Raw genomic sequence first — 27607 nt, 5'->3', positions numbered from 1 at the left:
AAATATCTACCAAGGTTTACTGACAGATATTGAGATGTTTTCAAGTTGTGCTCTGGAAATGAAGCCCATCATTTCCTTTTGAGACAAAGTCTGAGTCGTTTCCATGGAAACCCAGAAAATGATAAATCATAAAAACCTCTAAATAGCCAAAGGCAATACTTTAGAGTCTGCTACACATATATACCAAGTTTTGCGGACAGATATTAAAAAGTTTTTGAGTTGTGCTCCAGAAAGGAAACACACCTTTCACATTTGAGACCAAGTCCAAAATGTGTTCATGGAAACTGAGAAAATGGTATGTCACAAAAACCTCTAAATACCAAAAGGCACCACTCTGGGGTCTGCTACATATATCTAACAAGTTTTACTGACAGCTATTATGAAGTTTTAGATTTCTGTTCCAGAAATGAAACACACCTCTCACTTTTGAGACTAAGTCCAAAACGTTTCCATGGAGAAAAAGAAAATAATAAATCACAAAAACCTGTAAATACCAAAAGGCACAACTATAGGTTCAGACTCACATATCTACAAAAGTATTGCAGAAAAATATTGAATAGTTTTGGAGTTCTGCTCCGGAAACGAAGCCCATCCCTTCATTTTGAGACTAAGTCCGAAACGTTTCCATGGAAAATTTGAAATCACAAAAACCTGTACATAGCAAAAGGCACCACTTTAGGTTCTGACTGACAGATCTAACAAGTTTTGCTGAAAAATATTAAACGGTTTTGATGCCCAATCCGACATTAGACCCAAACACTCTGCGAAAAAAACTAAAAAATAAAAATGCCAAAAGTCTGTAAATAGCAAAAGGCACAACCATAGGTTCAGATTATTATATCTACCAATTTTGGTCTAAAATATCGAATGGTTTTTGAGTTATGCTCCGGAAACAAAATGATTATGGACAGACACACGAGGCGTCAACTATATTCCCCTGCATTACATGCCTGGGTGGGGTGGGGGATAAAAATCAACCTATGAATTCCATCTAATGCCCGTGTCGAAGAAAAGGAACCATACATACAAATTGTGACTCTTTCTCACTCATAATCATGGGAGGGCAAAGCAAAACAAGTGAGGTACAAGGTTGACAGCTAGAGTTACAGGCTCTTGGCTGCAGGTCGCCCTGGTGGGACCCCATAGAGGTGGTCTCACAAGACGAAAGAAACATCTGTTTTGTAAATATTTCATTACAAAATATAGTTACAACTGTCATGAGATTTTAATGGACCTAAAACTGTTTCTATGTACCCCAAGGAGGACTTCCTCTGAAAAAGAAAGCAGTGTTTAAGTACAATGACACTGAGGTTCTTCTGGGACCAGATATGTGGATTCAGACGTAACTCATTCTGAAACTATATACTGTATGATTTGTAATTTACATTTTATGCCTGTTCCAAGTAAGATGTATGGACTGATTTCATAGTGGCGTTTTACAAGAGATAAAATCACAACAACATGATGCCAACTGACTTCTTTGGATTAAGACAATTACATCTGGCAATTAAACATGGTCCGTGTTTAGATTCACTGCAATATGCTTTACAAGATGCTTAATGAAAATTGAAATCCATACATATTTCCCAAAACTGACACAGAATTTGGTTCAATGAAAAATTGTTGACAAGTTATACACATACAGTTTTCCCAGAAATTACTGAAAAAAATCTGTTTCCTAATACTGATGATCTAAATGTATAGATAGGGGCAATACTATGTAGTGAAATACTTAATATGGGTGGTAACTCTAATAGACTTACGAATGAACCTTTCTTCATCAAGAGTTATCTCTCCTAGTGTACAGTAGACAGCTTCCTTTGTCATTTTATATCATTTCGGCCTGTATATCATCAGTGGTAAGCATGCCTGTAAGTTTTATGAACTACTAACCTGTTGGTCAGCATTCTGTTGTCTGAACTTTGTGTGAACATGGCAGTGTGAAGGTGTTTTGGCAAGGCCCCCTCAGCCAAAGCAAGATCCTGCATCTTGGCAGCTATTTCAGCATCTCCTTCCTAAAGAAACACAGAAGGCTACTTATTCCTTACTACTATTACTTTGTATCATTACCAAATCACCAAATGTAGGCTATCAACAAAACAGAAGACACTGATTGCAGTATGTTATGAGATATTGCCTTAACATAAGTTTGAAAAGTGAACAAAGCGACATGGTCACATTAAAAATAAGATCAAGGTCACCTAAATCAACTGATGCCTGTGTAATACCTAGTGTTGGTTGTCACCAAATTTCAACACATTTGGTACCACAGTTCATGAGATGCCACCGTAATAAGAGTTTGAAAAGGGGTCAAATGGTCAGGGTGACCTTGAAAATAAGATCAAGGAGGGGAGATAAAATCAGGAAACAATGACACAAGATACATGGCCACTTGTTGAAAATACCCTCTCCATTTAGTTCAGTCATGAAAATGGACCAAGTAAAGCTCCTGTAACTGACTCACCTCAATTATAGCTTTCATGACCATTCCTGCTCCCTTGACAATTGCCATGGATGGATGCTGTGAGAAAAGATAACAGTCATTAATTCCTGAGTAACACCAGAATCAAGTGGCCAGGGTCTGTGGCTGATCTGACCCTGATAGCCTGGATAACTGATCATGCTCTCTTGGGATTTTATAGGACTTTGCAAACGGGAGTCAAGGACAGGTTTCAAAACTATACACAAAATGGTGTCACACAGCCTTGTCAAGCTGTCTTTCTAACAAAGTAAAGCAGTATTCAAGTACATTCCATGAAATATAATATAAAAATGACTTAATGGTTCATGATAACATTAAACTATAGTATAAAGTATTTTATAAAGATTAATGGCAAAAAGTATGGATGCAGACAGTCTACAAAACACACATTTTGAAAACTATCTTTTTTAAATCCAAATCAATGACTCCTTCCCCACTCCAGTGACTGCACACATTGAATGTTCGGGTTGTATACTTAGTTCAAGCTGATGACGTTTTCCGCAGAAAATATATTAAATTTGAAACTTGATATATGCTCATAAACTGAATCTCTTTTGTCATCAAAATACGTTGTGAAAGGACTGTTGGCTGTTTACTATAAGGCAAACCTTCTAAAGAAACCCTTGTTTTGTTAAAAAAGAACTTCAAGTGGTAACTGCTTCTCAAGAAAGACTGGCCATACATGCAAACTGTGAAAGCAGGGGACACTACTGTTTCCCATTAATGGCATTGTCTCAATGATGAAATCGTGTCTGCTATGTAGATTGCGCCTGTCTGCGGTTCATCCTCATTTAATTTGCCGATGCGCAAACCCATATGTTCTTCTAAGAATCATTGTAAATTTTGCATAGAATTGTCTGATTTAGAATTTACTCTCTATACACGGTCTGTTTACAGACGTGCTAGGGACAAGCAACGGCGGCTTGCATTAGTCATGTCTAAAACAAGTGAATTAAATTCGGGTAATTTGCTAACTACGTCTGTTGAGATTCATTCCAGTGAAATGTCTGGCGTTTCTCCGGGGCTATGTCTGGGGTCCGTCATGTCGCCCACTGTACCTCAGAAGAGATCTTCCTCAGAAGCAGGGCCATCTCAACCGAAGAAGTCTAGGTCATCGAAGACGAAATCATCTTCTCCGAAATCGTTGCAGAGTTATCATTCCTCAACGCAGAAATCGTTGGAGAAGAAAACGCCCCTCTATGTGAACGACTTATCTTCAACGAACCACCGTTGATTCTACACAATGAGGTAGATATCAACCAACACAGTCATCGGACGACACCATCTAGATCCATCCCGACGGTATCTTCATCAACCGTCGCTACAAGCATTGCAGCAATTCGACCCAGGCGCCTTCATGAGACAGTTTACAACGCAGATGATGAATCTGATGGAGCGATGTTTAGAAGAGGAGAGATGACTGCACTCGTCATCATCGTTGAATACAGCTCGGCATGAGCACTCACCTAGAGCGGCACTCACGCTGGAGGATGAAGAGGCCGTGCATGCACACACTCGAGGCATTTCAACTAATCAGCCAGACATTCAGATCGCCGCAAATGGACTTATTTGCAACAAGGTTCAACAAACAGACAACAACGTTTGTATCACCAGTACCAGATCCGTTAGCCTGGGCAACAGACTCTCTCAGCATCCCTTGGGAAGGACTAAACACATTCGCTTTTTTCCCCCTGCAGTGATGCTACCACAAGTCATTGAAAAAATTAAAATCTGTTTAAAACAGAGAGGATATTCAGCACACATTCGTTTTTTTCCCCCTGCAGTGATGCTACCAAAAGTCATTGAGAAAATTAAAATCTGTTTAAAACAGAGAGGATATTCAGCAAGAGCAGCAAAAGCAGTTACTTTATCCTTACGGAAATCCATTCGCACCCTTTATGATGACAAATGGAAGCGGTTTGACATACGCCAAGAAAAAAGGCTTCACTGCGATGAAGGCAACATATCCACAGACAGCAGAATATATATGTCACCTACGACATTCCAGTTACCATGAAAACCAAGTTGACAAAAGTCCCTGAGTTTCTTGCCTTACTACGCTCTTTCAAGTTTAAGATCAACAGCGTAGATTTAGAGCTCCAGCATGGGTAAACATCGTACTTCAACATCTCACAAGTGATACGTACGAGCTGCTTGATTGGATCCCAATTGAACTGCTAACTCAGGAGACGCTGTTTTTTTTTGCCTTGGCTACAGCTGCATGACTGTCAGAAATTCATGCTCTAGACAAATTTTGATGCAAATCATCAACAGACAGCCCATCACGGCCTGCGATGTGATTTTATTGCGAAAAATCAATTGCCAGGTCAACTGGATAGGCTATTTCATATACTGGCATTATCTTCAATCTTAGGACCACAGGATACTCAAGATTTATCCTGATGTCCAGTCAGAGCACTGAAGATTGCATGTACTAAGTCTAGAAGACAACGTTTCAAGCGTCTGTTTATCCCTATTTCCACTAAGACACCTACGGAAGTATCCCGCAACACAGTGTGGATCAGAGCCGTTATATGGAGAGCTTATACAGCAGCAGGATTCGATTCTCCGCGAGCTTCCAACCCACACGAAGTTAGAGCCTTAGCCTCCACACTAGCGCTACATGGAAATTGCTCGCTATCAACTATAATGGATCTTCAATCTTAGGTAGTCTTTTGGAAGTTTAAATCGGTGTTTGCCAACCACTATCTATGAGACATAGCCACGGAGGACGTCTCTGGCATTCATCAGTTTGGGCCACTTGTTGTTGCTCAGCAACTAACAGTTCCCTGAAGGCATTGAGTTCACTCACCCATTTTATCACGTGACTTGTGGAAGCCAGACGCTCTGCAGAGTATAATGGTGGAAAGTCCATGCACGCGTCTTAAACAGACTAGCATGAACGATTAGGACCCTGTACTCGTAATGTAGATACTTGTACATGAAGAAGGGTCGCAACTAGACTTGATTTCAATATCTCGACAATTAGTTCCATCTGAAACTAGCAGGACGCTAGCTACTTTCGATGTCACACATTCCAGTCACCGAAATCTTCAGCTGAAGACAAGTTCGACTGGATGTGATCCCCCCAGAATCTACAATGAATATTAGTAGAGCAGGACCATAGTATCACCATTACAAGTTCCCATTTGGGGGGGGAAAAATTATTGGACTTATTTTTGATAGCCAGCAGAATCCAGTGTGGCCTGACCCACTGCCGTTTCCGTCGGATTCTGTAAGCAATTAGCATGAGTCAGGATAAGGAAAAATGTGTAATTTTCTGAATAAAATTGATCTTTTATACTTATCCTGACTCATGACAAAAGCCCTCCCAGCCGCCCTCCCAGCCACCCCCACAGACGCGCTGACTTCCTATATTCGCATGTCGGGCGATATACAAGGAGAAAGTAACAAACATGGAAGGTCACATGACTTAGGCGTGGGAAAAGGGAGGCTACACATGGGTGAGTGTATTTTATGTCCGCTTCTTTTTAGAAGGGAACTTCAAGGGATTTAGCATGAGCATGAGTCAGGATAAGTATAAAATATCAATTTTACTCAGAACATTACATTATGTATAACAATATTGCATACATCTAAAGCTGTACACAGAAAATTGTCGTGAAGTTATGCATTCATATTCATGGGTGAACTAAGTTGACTTATTTCGTGCAGTGCAGACAATTCAAGTGCTGCCATCATGGACTAATGCCTGTAAAAAAGTCACTGCCTGAGCATCAAATGAAAAGGGACAGTAACACAAGCGTAGGGCTTATACAATAGGTGATACGATGAAAGTAGGAATGTACTGTTTGCAATTTGCTTGAAAAAGTAAGAATTGTCACTGTTTTGAGTGCATTAATTTGCAAGCTGTAAGGTTTTCATTAGCATAATCTGAACAAATGTGAGAATTCAGGGGGATTCCCTTGGTTTTCAAAGAGGCATTGCCTTGCTGGTCTCAAGTTTGCTGGGTAGGTGAGCCTCCTTGGCATCACTTGAAATGCACCTGTTGACTGAAAGTTGCAGTTTTGTTTCCGTTTAACCTATTTATGGTAGGTCACCCTTTCTCTAGAGAGTTAACCTCTTAGATATGTTTTCTTACAATATTTGGTTTTCAGTTTTGGAACCTACATTGACACTCCAGCACTGTGAAAGCAGACTATGTTTACTGAATCAATATACTCTTGTGTAATGAAATCTAAAGTGAGAGATCGAGGACAGATAACTCACACTGGTAACCAAGACAAAGGGTACCACCAAAGACGAAAAGGAACTTACAAAATGTTGGGTCAGGGTATAGAAATAGCAGCATTAAACATTGGTCTGGAAATGATGAAAAATAGACAGAAAGGGATAAAAAAGGGGAACATCTGGACTGAATTCTATTCACCTCCTTTGCTCTGGGCACCTACCTGGAACAGTTTGAAGACGATTCGGCCATTAGCAGCAACCATCTCCAAAAGGACATCAAAATGGCCACCATCTGTAGTCTCGCTGTATGGTGCACAGAGTGCAAAAGTGAGGAAGTCCAGCATGGCTGATATCACAAGGGCTCCAGTGCTGTGGACCTAAATAGCAATATTATTGCAGGATGACTTACCACTACTACTATCTTGGATGTAACAACAGAAAGCACAATCTCTTCAAAAGCCACAATAACTGAATGGAACTTGCACTTTGACTAGAGGAGAAGGACAAATATAATATGATAATCTGAAACGAACCAAAAAAGATATGTTTGCAAGTACATTCAGAAAGAAACTGTTCCTCAATTACAACTTCTCCAAAGCTTTAAGAGTTTATGTACATGCAGTAAAACGTCATTGGTTTCCTTCACCTTTATAAAAAAAAAATTCAAGATTCAACAATTCCCCAGAAATGTAAGCAAAAGTACAACATTAATGTTTTCTTTAAAAAAAACAGGCTGTGTGGCTCATCTGACTTTTGAAGTGATAGTTGAAGCCATATTAAGCTTGTGCTGGTGACAAATATATGCACTAAGCAGAAATTTGTGAAAAAACAACTAACATCATACCATTAGTAATTTAAAGAGCACTAGCTCTTTTACATCTTAGCCATAAATCATATGGCTGACAACATACAGCTTTCCATTGGTTCCAAATTCTGCAATACAGACAGATTCTGCTCAGTACAATCTATTTCTAGAACTACAAAGTGTATGTGCCACAATTTCCTGTCAGTGACATTTACCCACCTTGCACCCTACCACTGGGGAGTAATGATGAAAAGGTAGTTTTTATGTGCTAATGTTTGCTTAAATGATTTCTATTTTATGGCAAGGTGGCTTCCACAACAATCAAATGGGTAAATCTAAATTTTCATCATTTCTCTCCAATGTATGAATGTTTAATGACACATGGTGCCCGGGTTGTATGTGTTAAGGGACTTTCATATTAGTTTCTCCATTTAGAACCGATCTGTTTTAACCCATTATGTATATAAAACAAAACAAAACAATCCTCATTAGCAAAAAGTAGTACTTAAGCAAATGATGAAATGGATTTATTTAAGTGCATGTATTTGCAATGTAATTGTTTATTGATGTTATATCATATGTTGTGAAGGCTGTATATAGGCTTGGGTACATCTCAAGCAGTAGTAGTACGATGATGGTACTGCCACGCACAGGTGCACCAGGGCCTAGGAGCCTCTAAACGGCCACTGCAACCCACCACAGCCACAAAAAAAAATGTAGAGTTTTGTGCAAATCTAGTTTCAGAAGACAAAGAGTGTCTCTACAAATTCTGCTGGTGGAAGTGCACTCAAATTAGAGATATTACGAGTGTGTGGATATAGAAACAAGACAAAATTGTGTCAGATCAAAGTCTGTTTCTTGAACATAGAGAACCAGTACAATGATGACTGCCTCCTGTGGTGCCCTTGATACAAATTTCTGCTCACCAAATTGGGGTACAAGTGTCCTTGTGAGAAGAAAGACTCATGTACCTTCTAGCAGCAAGCGGGGAAAGCAGACCCACAGTGCATCAGTAGTATTCGGCAAAAAAGTAGTATTTCGGCTAAAAGTTTGCTGTAGCTAAATAAAAAGGGAAGAACCAACTGTTGCTGCTAATCAATTAGTTGTCCGGTGGAGAAAAAATTCCACTGTACCGCTGCAAGACATGAGAAAAAAAATTTGGGTGTTGCTGCCTGTTTGTTGCTGCCTGTCTGTTGACCCATGTGTTGGCAGGTGTGCAGTGTTTCCAGGTTTTGTGGACGACCTCCCACAGAAAAACAATGGCCAGCCAAATGTACGCCCATCTTTAGATTGATTGCATCATTTGCCCCACTTTCTAGATATCTCTTCCTATAACACATCCTTCCTGTTCCTCCTCAACATTCATCATCAAACCTGACCGACAAAGTTGCTGTTTGCTCCACACGAGGCAACAACATCATCACCGTTTGCTCCACATGAGGCAACAACAATGTTGTGTTTTGCTCCACACGAGCCTTGTTCTTCCCCTGGCAGTGATAGAATTCCTGGATTGTCGGATTGGAGATGTCTCACTAGCGGGCAAGACTGTCGACAGTTCTGCAGCAGGCAATGTCGGATTGATCGCTAAGTCGTCGGCAAGGTCGAATCAACAGCAGCAGGCCCTTGTCATAGCTTGTACAGCCTTGTGAACCCAATACCTAAGCGCTTCTTGACACTGCTTGCAAGTCTAACAAATGCTCCAATCAGATCTCGGCATAGGATGGTTCCTGGCTTTTTTTTTATATCCATACATCTGCAATATCTCTAATTGGAGTTCACTTCGACCAGTGGTCAATGTTAATGCTCCCTGAGCCCTAAGGGTCTCATGGGACCTGTGAACAAATTATTTATCTTAGTGAACACCTCAATGTTAATTCTGAACTGTTTGAAAAATGGGTATTGGATTGTACACTTCAGCCAAACTTGCATGTTGCTGTTTTCAATTATATTTGAATGTTTTGTCAAAATTTATTCATTGGAATGTGAGGCAATATTTTTGTAGCCATCACTAGATTTTGCAGACACAAGAAAAACAGATTTGGAGTAATGTCCCTTCCATTGATTTGCATTCGCAAAAAATCTGTAATTTCTGTGCATCGTGCATGATTCAGTGCTATTTGAGATAAAGAAGTACTACCATGACATACCAAATGAGTAGCCATTGGCAGCAGGGTAAATGTACCTCACCAGTGAGAGGGGTACATTGAAAATAACAGGAGAGTGCTTAGCCAATCAGAAAACAACATTTCAGCTTACACTCATTATTAAGGCTTTCATCCAGATACATAGGAGAACCATTACCACCATTCACAATATTTTCTGACATGATAAAATATTCTGTGCTGGTTTTACTGGTGGGTCAGTTTCAATTACAAGTTTATCCAAATGAATTACCAGAGTATTTTATGTTTATTAGTTTTCAAGTTGGATTGCAATTCATCAGTCCGCTTATCAGCCAATCGGACTACAGTAGTGAAAATAGTCAATCTTATTTTGTATATACTATTTGGACAACAATACAAAAAAAATTGTGACAATCATATTGCAAGAAACCAAATAATGACAAACAAAATTGAACCTGTATTGAGCAACCTACCACATGTTGGTTAAAGCGCTCTAGGAGCTCCTGGAGAAACTTCCTTGAGGACAGCAATGCTTTCTTGTTAAGCTGCTCTTGTCGCAAATCATAGTTGTCATGCATTGGCTTAAAAAAATACAAAATACGTCTTAATACAGTATGTTCAATGAATCCCTACAGCAGTGGGTTTCAGTTATTTCTGGGACAAAAATGTTCCAGGCATGAGATAAGAAAGAACTAACTGCATATTATCCCACTAAGTTTTGAAAGGCGAACGACTTTTTTCTTATACTCACAAAATTAATGAAGGTCCGGGGTAGCCTTCAGCAACCCATGCTTGCCATAAAAGGCAACTATAGGTGACTAAAGGGATTGGGTGGTCAGACTCGCTGACTTGGTTGACACGTCATCCGTTTCCAATAGCTCATGCTGTTGATCACTGGATTGTCTGGACCAGACTCGATTATTTACAGACTGCCGCCATATTGCTGGAATATTGCTGAGTGCAGCGTAAAACTAAACTCACTCACTTACAAAATTAAAGAGGAATACATTCCAGAAATGGGAAATGTCACAAATAAATAGAAATCCTCACAACATTATTTTGTTGGATTATGAAACTGATGTTAAGATCACAGCAATTCTACTTCTTAATTTTATGGATCCACTTGTATTTTTTCAAGAATAAAAATTTTTTTACAAAATTCCCCACTCAAAAACATAAAATTCTAATGTTAGAGCGGTGTCGGGTATTGCCGAACAGCTAACACCACATCCAACCTAATTCCTGCCCTCTTTCATCGCACATTACAATAATTAACACACGCAACGAACTATTCATTATACATCATGTACACGTGTGAAGACACGTTAATCCCTCTTAGTAAACCTGTTTCCGTCAAACATTTTACTTGATCTAATTGTCACTTTTTCCACTCTTGTCGGCTCTGCCGAACAATGACATCAGGCTTTCCCGAACAATGATGTCGGGATATTCCGAACACTTGTGTCGGGCTATTCATCAGACTGACGTCCTCCATGACAAGTGTTTAAGTTCAAGTGTTTCGTTCATATTATGTACTCTGATCTCCAGGTTTCTACAAAATTTGTATAATTTAGTCAGTTCCAATATATAGCTGGAATAATGTTGAGAGCAGTGTTGAACATCAAACTAACCAAGCAACAATTGAAACATGCAACTAGGCCCTCTGCAATTTTTTTCACATGACACTCTGGGTAAAAGGAATTCATGTAGATTTCTTGCAATTTCAGGAAGAGTATGTTCCGAATTAACGTCATTATACTGTAATTTTATGAAGAATGAAAAGTAAAAAGATGACGTACTGTTTATAGTGGTGTGGCCTTACCTTACTATTTAAAAGTGTCTTCGCTCAATATACTGATATACCAGGTACACATCCTATAACACTATAGCGCAATATAGTTACTATAACTCATATCTTATACATGTATTAGAGCATACATGTCGTTGCAAACAAGGTCAGATATGTTATTGTGTGATGTGTTATCTCAACATCCAGTTAATGATGATAAAAAATCTCCCGGTAACCATGCAGGTAAAACAAGTAACATATGTACCATTCAAATACTGCCATGAACGCAGCATATGAAATAATTTATGCCTGTATATTTACGCAATTTTCGCATATGAGCATGGATCAAACACACTTCTTGTGCTATAAAATGTATTTGTCGGGTGTGGTGCTGAGCAACAATATACCAGATAACAACTCTTTCATTTGTGCGTACAGCGAAGGATTTTTCTTTGGAAAATAAGTTGTCAGGGACGATTCTAGACATGACACTGCCATCTACTTTGAAATACACTGGTTATAGCCACCCAGACAATGTTAGGCCATCCCACTGGGCACTGTGGGGACTAACTAGTGGGTCACCAGTTATTGACAAATGCAAAAATCCTTTCAGTATTGATCTTAACCACCTGACTGAAAATTTCGTGATTGGCATTGATGAATATACTACACTGAAACGTGAAATATACTTGTATGTGAAAGAGCATTATGGATGAAATACAAACCATAAATCGGACCATAATGAGTGCTTAAAGAAATATAGTCAGTTAAGCCAGGTAACGGCAAAAGAAAAAGCACATGTAATTCCATTTACGTATAATTTAACGATGTCAGTTAAGTAAGTTGATACACAGTAGTCCCAAACACAGAAGAAATATTCCTTCATTTTTGTTCAAATTGCAGCAGTTTGAAGGTAAGCATTCACTATTCGAAAAATAAGCAGAAACGAAATCTACGTAATTTTTAACACGATTACGTGATTGATGTTTTGTTGAAAATACAGTTCTTATATTCACTTGTAAATCATATAACTGCCAGGTATCAAACAGGTATTCCTGAACAGTGTCTCTGTACAAATTTGTTCCAGTATGTATCTATTTATCATTATCTATCTTACATTTTATTATGGAGAAAACTGAACTGTTGTGAATGTAAAGCGACTTGATCACATATGTGCATTACTGCGCACGAAGTAAATGACACTTTCTATTATTTCATGTCTGAATACAAAAAACATGAGACATACGGAAGATGATAATGCGGAAAAACATGATTTATTCGAAGCCGCACTTTAAAATGCATGATTAACGTGTATGTTAACTGGCCATGGAAAGTAATGGAATTATGTATTTCAACAGGGATAAAGGTGAAAATAATTAAATGACGTGCAAGGTGCCCGTCAGTTAGTAAGGGAAACCACTCAAAACAAAGTCGTGAAATTAAGTGCCCTTGATATTCCTATAAGGTCACGGTCGAATATCCCAAACGTTTATTGATATGTTTCAACAAATATGTTCCTGATGTAAAAGTAAGTCGTTCCCCGCACTAATGTTTGGAGTTATTGTCTGGTTTTTAAATATTTGGCTTGAGAGAATGCAATAGCTTGTACAGTAACACCGATTCCTTTATGAATGATCATCGTGTTTTTGTCAGAAGGGCACGTTTCCAAAGTTAACGAATTTTATGTACACAGAACAAGTTCAATTCTAACACGTACGGCTAGAGAATGGAGACTGGTACAAATATTTTGTTTTGTGTTTGACTTGACTCTTTATAAAGCAGCTGGAGTACTTAAAAGCCGTTTATTACTATCAACAAATAAGCAACACAAATGCCCTTAGGCATATAGTTGAGTAGCGAAAATTGCTGAGGTCAATGGTGGTTGTTCAGTAAAGGACGACAGAGTTGCATAATGAAAGGTTAGTGTTGATCGGACGGTACAGTCCATATATGGCTAACAAAGCTTTGCATTATGGTTTGGAACTGTGTAATGCACTTAAATAGACATGGTGCTATATTGAGAATGGGGTATCCAGTTTTCATCAAGACATGCTGGCTTAGCCATCTCATCGACAATATACGTACAATGTTTAAGGATGTGATGCCACTTGCTTGTCTTTTCGTGAGTTTTATTCTCCGCGTCTTTTGAAATACATTTAAGGAGCAGACACTTGTTTTTCCGGTAGAGGAAGTTCCCATTTCAATGAATGCGGGTGAAAATTGCTGTAGCGATCGGCAAATTGAGTAAACAATATGGAAATGGAATTTTGTTCGGTAATAGCTGCTTGTTCGGTAATACCTGACACCGCTCTATTTAGAAAATAATTAAAACATGCAAACTTGCAAGAAAATTCTTTTTTTTTTTAGATTGTTTTTTGCCCTATTTCTTTTTTAAATTTTTTTTCCCCCTATATATACTTCAAAAACTGCCAAAAGTAAAATATTACTTTAATTAGTGATTTTATTTTTTTTTTTTCATCTTGCCATTAGGTTTTCTGAGGACAAAAATTCATAAAACATGAAAAAAATTGGTCTGTCCTAAAAGTAGTTTTCTCAGAATCAGTAACAATGATAACTACTGTTTGCGTTTCTTATGTCAAAAACTAGCAAACCTGTAAAGTCACTTTGGCCAGTGTCACTGTGGAATTGAACACAGGATTTAATACAATGTCTCTTGCCTCTAAGACCTTCAGAAAGGACACCTTCATAATTGTAACGTCTTTGAGTGGTATGTTTAGAAGTTGATGAGTCAGATAAGGACAAACTTTTTGGATGAGCAACTTCTTTATTCAGGTGAAGAGTCATTTTGATACAGCTTTGTGTATCGTTGTCAAGCAACTATGAACTTGTATCATTGACAATGATACAAGAAGCTGTAATGAAATGTCGCTTCACCTAAATGAAGAAGTTGCAAATCCACAAAGTGTGTCCTTATATTTCATAATTGTAGCTATATAATATAAGTGATTAAAAACAGAAGCATTTCCAGTTTCATTACATCACTTCCAGTGTAGGAAACCACATGCCTAGATAACAATTAAAGAAAGAAGGCTTATGCACTTCAGACTACAAGAATGGTATTCCTTACCACTGGAGAAATGCCATATAAGATACAGCTGGCTTGCTTTCTTTACCATTTGTACAAATTAGCCTGTGCCTCATCATGCTTCAATGCACACAGTGCTTTGGTGTATTCTCATAGCTAATTTGTTTGTGGCAATATATGCGAATGAATCTAAGAAATGCAGAAAAGGAACAAAAGAAAGAAATACATATACGAATGAATATAACAATAAATGATACACCCTCCCCAAACATGTTAAAGAACTCAAAACTATCACTAGAACATGTGTTAACATCAGCTGGCCTTTCTATTCAAATCTACTTTGAGACATTTTTGAAATAGTAATTAATTCAGATATCTTACTACATGTGTGAAATGGCATGAACAATGACCGAGTGTTAACTGACACTGTCACATACACTTCCAAAACAGAAAGTTTTAAACCATAACAAAGCATTGTAAAGACTTTTCCATTTTTGTCACATACTAAGATCACCAAGGCAGAAAGCAGTTTTAGAACTACAGCACTCAAGCATCACAAACATCAATGGCGGATCAGATCAGATTGGTGATATGTCCCATTTTGTGTCACTTTGTGTAACAACAATCAGTATACTTCAGTCATTTCATGAAAATTCACTTAAAAAATTAATCTACAAAAACGGATCACAATTTCCACATCACTTATTGTCACATACAGTTAATAGTATTGCGGCAGCGAATATTGCCCTTTAGCTTGGCTTTGAAGCATTTACACCTGTTTGTTTGACACTTGTCGTGTCCAGATCAGCCACACCTGACAAACCCCTGTCCACCACACATAGATGAAATTAAGTTTCATAAAATGACTGAAGTAATATGATGCTACACAAAATGACACGAAATGGTTGACCCTCTTGGTCATTTCACGCACGCACACACGCAGGCAAGCACGCACGAACGCACGCACGCACGCACGCACATGGCTGGCAGTTTGTACTGACCTGCATGAGAGCACACAACATGTCCAATGCGGCATGAGTAACTCCATTGTCATTCCTCTTTAGAGCTTTCACTATCTTCAGACCAACTTTCTCCCTCATCCTATGAATAGATCACATATAAACACCATCAATGTCATAGATATCAAGATACTTAGAAATTTGGTCAGTATATGACGACTGAAAGCTTACAAAGATATCAGACCAAAATGAAGGATTATTGAAATTCAGATTTCATTTGTGTGGACTTTATAAAACCAAATAATAAGAGTACATCAGAGTGGGTATACAATTATTTACATCAGCATACAGCAGATATGAGTCATATTGGAAATTTTAACCATTTAATTATAAAAAATTATATACTTTTATATATGTAGGTCTCTTCTTGTTCTTCGACCATGTGTGGAACAAGCTTTAAGATAAGTTGAATCAAAATTTGTTGGCCTCTGACCACCCAACCTCTGCCCCTAACCCGATATCAACACCTGTCAATCATCATTAAGCTCATGCAGCATGCTCAGCCGCTCATGTGACAACCTGTGCCTGTCATTCTCTTTCTTGTCACCTTCGGATCTGGACATGTTTTCTGATGATGATGTGTGAGAATTTTTTTGACATGGGGAAATCTAATTGAAATCCGTATAAAAAAACCTACAAGCAATGTGACAATTGTCATTTTTCCCCTGTAGAATGTGATTGGCCCATACTGCAATTCCGAGTGAATTCACCGGGTCAAAAAACTGTTATGTCCACCACAGAGATTGAGCAGAGCTCGTCAACCCCATCCAGTTGACGTGTCACACTACCGCTGCATTGTCCAACAGGATCATAAGAGACAACGCTCGAAACAGATCTTGCAAGTGGATGATGGACAGAATTACATGGCCTGATACAGAAAACACTTTCAGCAGCCTGATGGTTTCCTAGTACACTGGAGATAATCTCATTGGTGGAGTGCAAGTCTATCTTGGTGCAACAATACTCTGCACCATCATCAGTCTTGACATGGTACGAACGAGGTGTGTTGGTATAACCTGTCATGACACCTGGGATCCAATCCTTCCCTTGCCTCACTCTCACACTGTCATGTGTACTCAGTGCAGGTCTAGGATGTGAAGATCTGTCATAATAATGCTTCTGACGCATTTTACAATCCACCATTGCCTCATGTACACTTTCACAGCTGACGACTTTGGGCTTCAGTAAATCTGGATGACTTGGTAAGTCAGTTCTAAGATGTCTTGACATAAGTAGCCGCGCAGAAGATCATATCTCACTTAATGGAGTGTTGCGATAAGCAAGTTAAGACCAATAAGGATCATCACCACTTTGCTTAGCTTTAAGCTGCAGTCCTTGATGCTGCTTGGACAACCATGCAAATTCTGAGGCCATCCATTCATGATTGTCTTCACAAGCATCAAATGCTGACCATCCTCACTATTTTTCTTTCTGATCTCTTCCAGCTTTCTTGTCAGATACTGGTAAGTTGGTTGTTACCATGTGCACATATGACTGTATATCTTCATCAAGAGACAGGTCATCTTTGTTCAACGAAGATTCTACAAAGTTTCGAGACAACATGTCTGCTACAGGAACGGTCTTCCCAGGTGTGAACATCTGCATCATAGATCAGAAGTCTCATTCGTGTGCGTTGAAGTCTCAGGGGAATAGCATGTAATGGCGTTTTGAAAACATCCTCTATTGGTTTATGTTCGGTTCTGACTTTGAAATTTCTCGCAAACAGATAGTAGTGAAATTTTTCGCAAAAAACAGAATGGCAAGCATCTCCTTTTCTATTTGGGCATAGTTCCTCTGGGAGTTAGTCATCATCTTCGATGTGAAAGCAACTGGTCCCTTATCTTGAAAAATGACAGCCCCTTGACCATTCTGTGATGCATCCGTTTCAAAAGTCACTGGCTTCTTTGGGTCAAAGTAATGTAAAATAGGCCCTGGTGACTTAGTGATCATATCTTTGATTTCTTTAAATGCTGCTTCATATTCTGGTCCTGCTTTCTTAGTTCACATAGTATGTGTGTCTTTTCTGACAGCCTGGGAGCATACTGTGTTAGATAGATAAACATGTCTAACTAATACAGGTCAAATTTTATTGACAGCAACTTCTTGGGTTTATTTTCCTGACGTTTCGGGGCTTATCCTAGCCCCCTCATCAGGTTGAGCTGAACTGAACAGTAAGGCTAACTGTTAACTCTGCCCATGACCTCACAATGCTTATGACATCACAATGCTATGACAACATGATACCAGTAGCTAACAATAATGCTATAACAACATAATAGAATTAGTAGTGAATGGTTACAACTAACATGACTCATAGACTGAATACATCTTATTTTGTATGGCCTACCTTTAGAATACAGCACCACAAACTTTAAAAACACGTCATAATACTATCTTACGTAACTGCATGTCATTTTGTTCAAAAGCACGTTCTTGAAACAATGCCCAATGACGCTGGCATTGCAACAAGGTCGTCAAGCTAAGCGAGTGCATATAAGCTCCACTCACTGATCTTTCATCTTTACCAGCTATGGCATTACAGAAACCCAACGATGTAGAGAGTTTCCAATAGTGGTTCCTGGTGGATGCGCAATTTTTCGCAAGCACCCATTTTAAATAATTGTTTTGCACCATTACAAGGAAATATTTATTTCTCGAACTGGTAAGAATTCAATATACTTGATACATCAGTCATTTTCGTGCCGGTTCGGTGAGCATATTCTATTTATTAGAATTATTCCAAAGGTTCAGGTTAGGTTTATGGTTAGGTTTATGGTTAGGTTTATGGTTAGGTTTATGGTTAGGTTTATGGTTAAGGTTTAGGGTAAGGGTAAGTGACCTAATCCAATGTAGTAGGTAAATGCATGAGTACCAATTGCTTTCCTTTTCCATTTTTAATACTTTGTTCACAAAGAAAAACGAGAGACCAAAAACGTCAAAAGTTAAATAAATGATGAAATGGTTCAATGTCGAAATTTTGGGCTGATGGAAATCGGCCTCCAGCAACTTTCACCTCTAGATCTACATATTTTCAATAATGATTCTAAGTCTAACTCACCAAACATGCCCATGTCTCACTCATTCCTCACGATCCACATTATCCTTACTGGGTTCCCTACAACACATTTCTGGCACGAAAGCACACAATCATTTTTATACAAGCATGCCATTCATGCATGCACCGTGAACGTCAACAACCATTTTCAGTTCGAACCATATCGGCTCATTCAACACAGCATGGTATCTTGTAGATTATGGAATAGGACGACCGTGCCAAATCATATCGGGACCATTCGGCAACCGTCAGTAGATTGAAAGCACGAGGCACCAAGTCTACGCGTAACCTTCGTAATTGTCCGCAACCAATTCAACTCTTTCCGTTCATTTCCGTGACGTCACAGGAATGACTAGGTAAATTTGCACATGTGCGACAATGAGGACGCAGCTCAGTAGGTTAGCTGTCAGGCTAACAATCCGAAGGTCGCGGGTTCTCACAAAAACTGGTTGCCTGTCTCACTGACATGTGACCTACGGCTGGGAACGTCGTCACAAGAAATTGTGGTGCTGAATTCTAAAGGTGCTCCTTTTGTATATATAGTAGTGGTGTTGGAAAAAATTAGAAATGACAGATCATTATTATACCAAATTGTAATTTTGGACATGTACAAAGATTTTTTGATAAATGTATTGCATGTATAGCATGTAAAGTAATACTATTAATAGTACATAGAAGTTATTGTTCATCCATGGGTGCCCTTGTCGTTTTCTTTACTACGATTTTTTGTTGATGCACCGGGCACTAGGGAGGTAAACCCCTACATCTCTGTTGATCTCTGGTACTAATCTTCTAATGAAGATTGACTCAAGAAGTTTTCTTTTCCACCAATTATTGACGCCAAGATTTGAGAGTGTTGCCAGTTGATAGAGTGATTTTGATTTTTAACAATGTGTTCTGAGAGTGCAGATTTAAGGTCAGATTTTTCAACTGACGTTTTGTGTTCTTTTAGTCTAATATTGAAAGGCTGACAAGTTCCTCCAATGTAGCTGCTTCCACAATCACAAGAAATTTTGTATATACATTCTCTGGAATTGGACTCATTCTGGTTGCTGCCACCTCTCCCATTTGCTCTAAGGATGGTTTTTAAAGTTTTATCAGAATAGAATGTCACATCCAAACTTGTAATTCTTCTAATGAGTCTGCTGAAGTGATGGCTAATCTGGCCTTGGTATGGAATGTTAATCCTGATGGGAGCTGGTTCAGTTTTCCGTGAACGATTATTTCATTGATGGAGGGTGGTGACAACAGTCTGCTCTACTAGTTGTTTAGGATATCCATTGAGGGTGATTAAAGTTGTTTTGAGGTGGTCGATTTCATCTTGGAAGTGTGCTGGGTCGCAGATAGCCTCGGCGCGTCTGGTTAGGGTTGATACAAAGGCTTGTTTAATTTGTGGATGGTGGTTGGATAAATAATGAATATACTGGTCAGTGTGTGTTGGTTTTCTATAGACAGAAGAAGTGATTTTGTTGGATGAATTATCGAGAGACACATCAAGAAAGGGCAACTTGTGCTGATCTTCAGTTTCCATGGTAAACTGGATTCGGGAGTGCTGTTTGTTAAGGTGATCTAGGAGAACAGCAGAGTCCTGGTCGGGATCAAGGATGGTGAAAGTATCATCAACCTTTCGATACCAGCATAGTGGTTGGAATGGCGATGTTTGTAGGGCTGACTCTTCAAAACTAGTCATGGAGATTTCAGTAATCAGAGGGGATAGAGGTGAACCCATGGGAAGCCCATGAATCTGTTGATAGATGTTGTTCTGCCATGTGAAATATGAAGTCTGGAAACAGCTGGATACCAATTCAATCATGCTGTCTATGCTGAGTGTTGTGTAAAGAGTATCAATACAACCAATTAACTTTCCACGGAGGATATCAAGAGTTTCATGAAATAGAATGTTTGTAAATAAGTCCACAACATCGTAACTTACCATTCTGCCTGATAATCCAGAGTCCGACAGCCTGTTTACAAATGATGCCGAGTTGCTGATGAATGATTTACCTTCTTTCCACAAAGGGGCAAGCAGTTTAGAAAGAAATTGAGCTGTATTGTAGTAAACTGACCCTCTGGAGCACACCAGTATTCTAGTTTTTACAGGATTTTTGTGAATTTTCACAGTGGCACGGGCATAAGGAGATTGGCAATTGATAGGATCTAACTTATTATACATGGTATCATTGATTTGCTTGCTGTCATGGAGAGTCTTTAGAGCTTTCTTGTGCTGGCGTTCCAACTTTGCTGTAGGGTACTTGAGTAGTATCTTGTAGGTTGTGGTGTCACTGAGGGTTTTGTTCACGAGATCATGAAATTCAGGAGTGTCCATGGTGACTGCCGCCTTACCTTTGTCCGCTTCTGTGATGGTGACGGACTTGTCTTTGCGGAGTTCTTGGATGGCCTTCTTTTCTTGAGAGGAAAGATTACTGCATTGCTTAGAAGAACGTTTGATAAGGTCAGCTATTTGGTGCCGGAGGTAACCATTCACTACTAATTCTAGTATGTTGTCATAGCATTCCTTTTAGCTACTGGTATCATGTTGTCATAGCATTGTGACGTCATAAGCATTGTGAGGTCATGGGCAGAGTTAACAGTTAACCCCCTGGATGCCGAGTTTTTTTCAGGCGCACATTTTCATAAGGTTTGACAAGTGAACTTTGTGCGAGATTTGCGCTTGCGTGGCACTGGATCTGCGTACGGCTATAAAATTGCACAGAAATGTAGAATATTTAATTTCCTATCCATTGGTATAAATATAACTGCAGCTACCTCAGGGATTTAAGATATAGACACCAATAAAAGCACTCTGCTACGATTTTTAAAATTTGGCATCTTTATGGAAAGTGTCAGCGAAGAAAATACAGCTTGATATCTGAACGACATAAGTGTATATGAAATGGATGTATGTGCTACTGCATAACGTCATACTCACAAAATAAAAAATGACCTGCTATAAATGTCAAAAATCGATTTTCTTCTATGACGTCAAACGTCGACAGAGAGGTCATGCACATATAAAGATAAGGGGCATAACTCTGCTATTGTTTACATTAGGTCAATGTAACTCAGATCACATGGAGAGAACTTGCTGTGGATACAGACAGTATATTTTCATCATGTTTTGTTTACAGTGAACCAAACTATTCTAATACAAAGTTCCCCAATGTGAGAGGATACCTTTTGGTAGTTTCACAATTTGTAAGAAAAGATGCCAATGTACTGCATCAAAAAGCAGGTAATAGTGATTTGGATGTCCCTATCCGATACATAATTTAGTTCTTAGATTCCCATTTACTCCTGTTTGAGTAGATGCATTTTGACTAATTTTGCATCATTACTAATGGAGTAACAGCCACATTTTCAAATGTAATAACTGAAAAAAATGTGGTATTTTAGTTGACGCCACGTAATCTTTTGTGCATTTTGTGACGTCGAAAAAAGACGACTCTGGTTGCTGATTAGTATATATCTAACCTAATTTCCACTCAGTGTGTAAAAGATCTCGGTTTCTGTGTCAGAATTCAACACTTTTTAGCCAAAATATAAAATGAATGGTTTTATCACTGAAATAGTGTCCTGAATATATCAACAACTACACGGTTTTACTACATATCTTATTGTGAGCAACACGCGCACCTGTCTAGCATCAGTTTAGCGTAAATCACAATTTCATGACACCTGAATATTCATTGAGTATTCATTTAGGAAATAGACTTTTCTTCTTATGATTATGAAATCATTTCACTTCGTAAGTATGCAATGAAAGGTACAAAGAGATCGCTTTTTCAGTACAGAAGTATTAGAATATGGACGTAAGGCTTGTCCAAATTAAGACATGACCTGGTTTATATATTTGTAACAATTTTTGTATAAATATTGTTTGAGTTAGATATTCTGCCATCATATATATTTTAATCGAATTTGAATTGACTTTATAATATTATCAGTTTTACTTATAAGTTGGAATTAAGTCGCTGTTTATTAACCTGTTCATATGAAACTGCAATATTTGTCCCAACGTATTGAATATTGTACATCACAGGAACTAAAGCACATGTTGCAGTTATGGCTACGTGTGATCTTCCTATACTTGTGTAGAGGTTTAAAATGTGGTTTAGTACACTTAGTGAGTCAATTTCCCATGTAAATATTATTCAAACAAATAAAAGCTTACAAAGAATAAAAATGCATACCTTATATCCACATGTGATAGGGTGTTGAACATATATATGTACATACTGAAATCAGTTTCATGGAAAAATATCGGAACGATAAGCAAAATATACATCACAATACTAAAAGTGCAATCAGAATGGTATGGGCATTGTGTTTACTCTTGTTCAACCAACCTTCACCTCAAAGAAATTGCCTAATATGTGCAACAATGTTGACGTGTGACATCACTACCGTTGACCGATTTCTTTCAAAATGGCGGCTTCGCTGACAAGGGTACACAGCATTTTGAGAGGACGTTTTCCTTGATTCAAGGATCTTTTGTTCATAAATGTGAGATGTAAGTAATCAGAATTATTCTGACTATCTGTGTATTGTTATATGTTTTTGTGGTTTACATTGTAAATGACGGAAGAAGCCAGAAATGCCGATAAGTACCGTTGTCGTTCTGCGTGATTTTGCATCTGTCATGGGATCATGCTGCACTAAAAGTTTGACAGTTTCTTATGAATTACCAAATTATTTAATTGTATCTATTTTTAATTTGCTATTTTTTGCTACGATACTCTTCCCCTGAATATACTAAGCGTATTGAGCCATTGTAAGCAATGATTAGATGTTGGAATATTACCAAAAATGCTACGCAGTGTGAAATTGGATTTTTTTCTTTGTTTACATTTCAAACAAGCGCCATCTTTCGAGCACAGCGTTCGTTTTCATACCAGTTATCTTTCGTTTCGTTTTACCTAGACAGTTGGTATTGGTGACAAAGACCATTTGTAATTTTAATTGTAAGATGTGTGGGGAATTCAATGATGCATTTGTCGCAGCTGACTATGAAATATACGTGATATTATAGGCATCTCAATACCGGCCTTCTCGAAACATGATTTTGTAAACACTAACCTAAATGGCGGAAAGCGCACTTCGGCGTTCGTGTAAGTGTACTGTCGAAAACATCCCAACCGATTCTGGGTTCATCGGCGACGTTTCAGAATTATCATTACTGGTTACATGAAAACTTGATATCAGTGATCATTAATATGCTATTTTTGAAATTCATTACTCCCAGTAATTATCCGATTTTCACATTTCAAAACATACTGCAAATAACGCTGTGAATCTCAATTTTGTACATGATGATGAAGCCTAATTTGAAAGGCAATTTTAAGCACTTTAGCTTGGTCTGAGATAATAGTGGATGGTATCAAGAAACAGGGAATTTCCTGCAGAATCCAAAACTGTGAAGCGTTTATATATGTGTGGTATATTTAGAATTTTATAGGACTTTCAAGTGAGGGGTGAAGAGGAAGGACATATATGTCCCTGTGGCATCCAGAGGGTTAAGCCTTACTGTCCAGTTCAGCTCAACCTAATGAGGGGGCTAAGATAAGCCCCGAAACGTCGTGAAAATAAACCAAGAAGTTGCTATCCATAAAATTTGTCCTGTATTTCTATGCCATCTTCTAAATGGCTTTGAAGAATCACATGCCTAAGTACCCTTCTAGTTCCCTCTTGCATGTTGGAGTGTTCATGTCTTCACTGCCTGGACTTTATCTGGATCAGGTTTCATCCCCTCAGCTGTAAGAATTTTTGACAAAGCTGAGTTTTATCTGGATTCAGCTTAATTCCTTTCTCAATGGCTATCTGGAGTGTTGGTCTGAGACAGATATCATGCTCAGCAATAGTGCTAACAGAGATCAAAATATCATTAACAATAGACTGAGTATGATCCAAACCCTCAAAAGCATTGTCCATTCTCTTTTGAAAGATCTCGCTTGCACTTTTGATGCCAAAGCATAATCTCAAGAATTGGTATCATCCGAATGGGGCATTGAACGTTGTCAGTAGAGATGACTGGTGGTCTTGTGGCACTTGCCAGAAAGATGACTTGGCATCCAACACTGTAAAATACTTCTGTCCAACCAACATTGGTGTTATGTCTTGCAGAGTTCACACTTCACCACTTTGGTCAAGTCCGTAGGATCCAAGCAAAGTCTAATTTCACCACTATCGAGTTCACCCAACTGGTTGGTTCATCTACCTTACACACCACACCTAAATCCTCCATTCTTTGTAGTTCTTTCTGAATTCTGGTATCCAAAGCTGGTACAACTGGTACTGCATCCTCCTCAATCTGTATGCAATATTCATCTTCAATACATCCAATCCCTTGGAATACATCCTTGAATTCTTTAAGAATCCCCTTTGAACCTGATTTAGAATCTGGAGGGTTTGTGATTGTCAACACAAACTGTATCAAGCCCATCTCTCTACAAGCTTCAAGTCCTAATACTGGAGGTGAATGATGATCAACCACACAGAAATCGAAGCTCTTGGACACTTCCTTGTACTGACATTGTAGAGTTGTCAGTCCTAAGATCCTTAGCGGAACACCATCCTTCCCAAATAGTCTGGTCTGAGTTGGAAGCAAAGGACCTGCTCTGTTACGAACTCTGTGGAACTCATCATCCAGTAGAACATTCACTTCAGCACCTGAATCAAGCCTCATGTTTATTTCTGCACTGCCATTTACACAAATCTCATCTTGAACTGTTGGAGCATTTCCGCTATTCCTGTGACCTTGGAATCTTCCACAACTATGTCTGGGTTGAAAGTTTCCTCCCCTTGGAGAATGTCTAATGTCACTTTCACAGACTGATGCATTGTGTCCTATCTTATGGCATTTCATACATGCCGTCCCAACCACTGGACATGACTCCTGAGCTGAATGACATCTTCTACTGTTGACATCTTGCTTGAGTGACAGAGGCATGCACGTTGGGTTTTAAAATGTTTTTATTGAGACCCTCCACACCGGTTGATGCCTACCCTCAAACTGATGCATTAAAAAACACATGCACCATCACTTCCGGTTAAAAAAAAAATAAAGGGAGTTAATTATGTTTTTGTCTTTTACATACCGCTAAAACAATAAATGTAAAAGCTAAAAATGCTTACATACAATCCTTACAAAGGACTATAACTGCAGTTTACTCAACATCCACACATCTGACAAGTCTGATTCAGAGCGTTTGTTAACTCTGAACAGCATGTACTTCACACTGCATCTCTTTCATCTGTCCTTTACTTTTTTCAAAACTTCTAGCTAAGTCTCTTGCCTTTTGCAGTGTTAAATCTGCTTCTGGTAGTAGTTGTTCTTGAACCTGTTTATCCTTCATTCCGCACACTATCCGATCTCGAATCAGCTCATTCTCAATTTCACCAAAAGCACAATGTCTTGCTAAATTCTTCAGCTCTGTCACATTCTGATCTACACTTCTGCTTTGTTGTTGACTTCTTGAATAAAAACGGAATCTCATGACTGTTATTTTGTTGTGGTATGAAATGTTACTCGAACTTGGCAAATAACACATCAATTTTATCAGTTTCATCCGCGGTCAAAGACCACGTATTGAATATATCTCTTCCTGTCTGTCTAATATGTAATAGAAAATATGCACATTTCTGTTTGACATTCTTGCCTGACAATGGTCCTGTCAACAACAAATTCATCATCTGCTGCAATCGACGCCATGCCTCGCCGACATTCACACACTCAAAGTCCATTAGGGGAATTTCGATTTTCGCAGACATTTCTTGACTCAACTACTATACCACAGGACATGAAAAGATATCTAGTAGTCCTAGTATCCCACCCCTGACACCATGTTTTGTATTGCATGGAGTAATAACAACGACACAATCATATTGAGCTCCAACTGTATATTCTGCTTTAGTGGCACAACCACATGGCGCGATACAGAAAACACCCATCGAGCATGCATGGCTCCCAAAAAGTTGTCCCAATTAATATTTTCGAAGTGTAGTTAGCAAATGTAGGATCATGGCTGAATCGAATATGTTACACATGTGACAAAAGAGGAACACATGATCTGTCTGGGCCTGGGTGCAATCGTCGATGTATGCTTTGAACACAATCCCCTTGCGACGTAGAAAGCTGACAATTGGTTTCGTGACCCGAGTAAACAAAGAAATTCCAAATGGGAGAACATGCCACTGATAGTGGGTGCCCTCGAAGACAAACCGAAGGAACCTGCGATGCGACCTAGTTTAAGGGGCATACGTACACTCCAGCATCATGTGAAAGGGTGATCACCGCTGAAGAAGTAATCGTGGCACTGGAAATAGGTGGTTGACTCAGCATGTGTGAAGCATGATGAAAAAGATGTGCTCTCAACTCAGTCCCCACTTTAGGTTGAAGGGCTGCACTGGAGGCAACTACAGAAGCGGAAAGCACCGCACTCGTCCTGACTCGACAACGATGGACTGAGCAATCACTGATAATGGCTGGGAATGAGTCTCTAAAATGACCACTCGAGCAGGCGATGGATCATCTAAGAGAGAGTTGAAGAGCGAGGTTGAAAAAACTGTTGGAGATTTTCACTCAAGTAAGGGTCTAAGCATTCCTAAAAAAAATCATGATTTGGAGAACAAGATTTAGATCGATGGGCTGTCAATTTCTTCTGAGAATCTGACTTCGCCTTCTTGGAAGAGGATGGACCATCATCAGTTCTCCTGATCCCTGTCGGCCAGATGACATCTAGCAACTCTTCTGTATTCCGAGAAAGCTTCATCATTTAAATGTGTACAAAAGGTGCAACACTGAACATTCACAGCGGCCTAAACAGTCAACACACATCATGCGAGGATCTGCTGCCGAGAAGTTGGAAAGACAATCGTCACAATGCTTGCGTTTTTTTCATGGATTTCAATTAGATTTCCCCATGTCTAGCAGCTGAAAAATTCTCAGACGTCCTCAGAAGAAAACATGTCCACATCCGAAGGTGACAAGAAAGAGAATGACAGGCACAGGTTGTCACATGAGCGGCTGAGCATGCTGCACGAGCTTAATGATGACTGACAGGTGTTGATATCGGGTTAGGGGCAGAGGTTGGGTGGTTAG

The 27607-nt window shown here is 38.9% G+C and overlaps 1 protein-coding gene across 1 annotated transcript in view; it reads right to left on the bottom strand.

Moving 5' to 3' along the window:
• Positions 1-27607, bottom strand: part of LOC137298857 (dnaJ homolog subfamily C member 13-like) — a 318010-nt gene that overhangs the window by 184342 nt on the left and 106061 nt on the right. The window contains exons 15-19 of the mRNA XM_067831190.1: positions 15438-15537; positions 10075-10182; positions 6895-7050; positions 2465-2521; positions 1894-2015 (exon numbers count right to left, since the gene is read on the bottom strand). Coding sequence (XP_067687291.1) covers positions 1894-2015; positions 2465-2521; positions 6895-7050; positions 10075-10182; positions 15438-15537 — 543 coding nt within the window. The remainder of the gene's footprint in view (positions 1-1893; positions 2016-2464; positions 2522-6894; positions 7051-10074; positions 10183-15437; positions 15538-27607) is intronic.

This window comes from Haliotis asinina, chromosome 10, assembly GCF_037392515.1.
Source record: "Haliotis asinina isolate JCU_RB_2024 chromosome 10, JCU_Hal_asi_v2, whole genome shotgun sequence".
Taxonomy (NCBI): Eukaryota; Metazoa; Mollusca; class Gastropoda; order Lepetellida; family Haliotidae; genus Haliotis; species Haliotis asinina.
The sequence above is the reverse complement of the archived record's forward strand: the minus strand, read 5'-3'. Positions and strand labels throughout refer to the sequence as shown.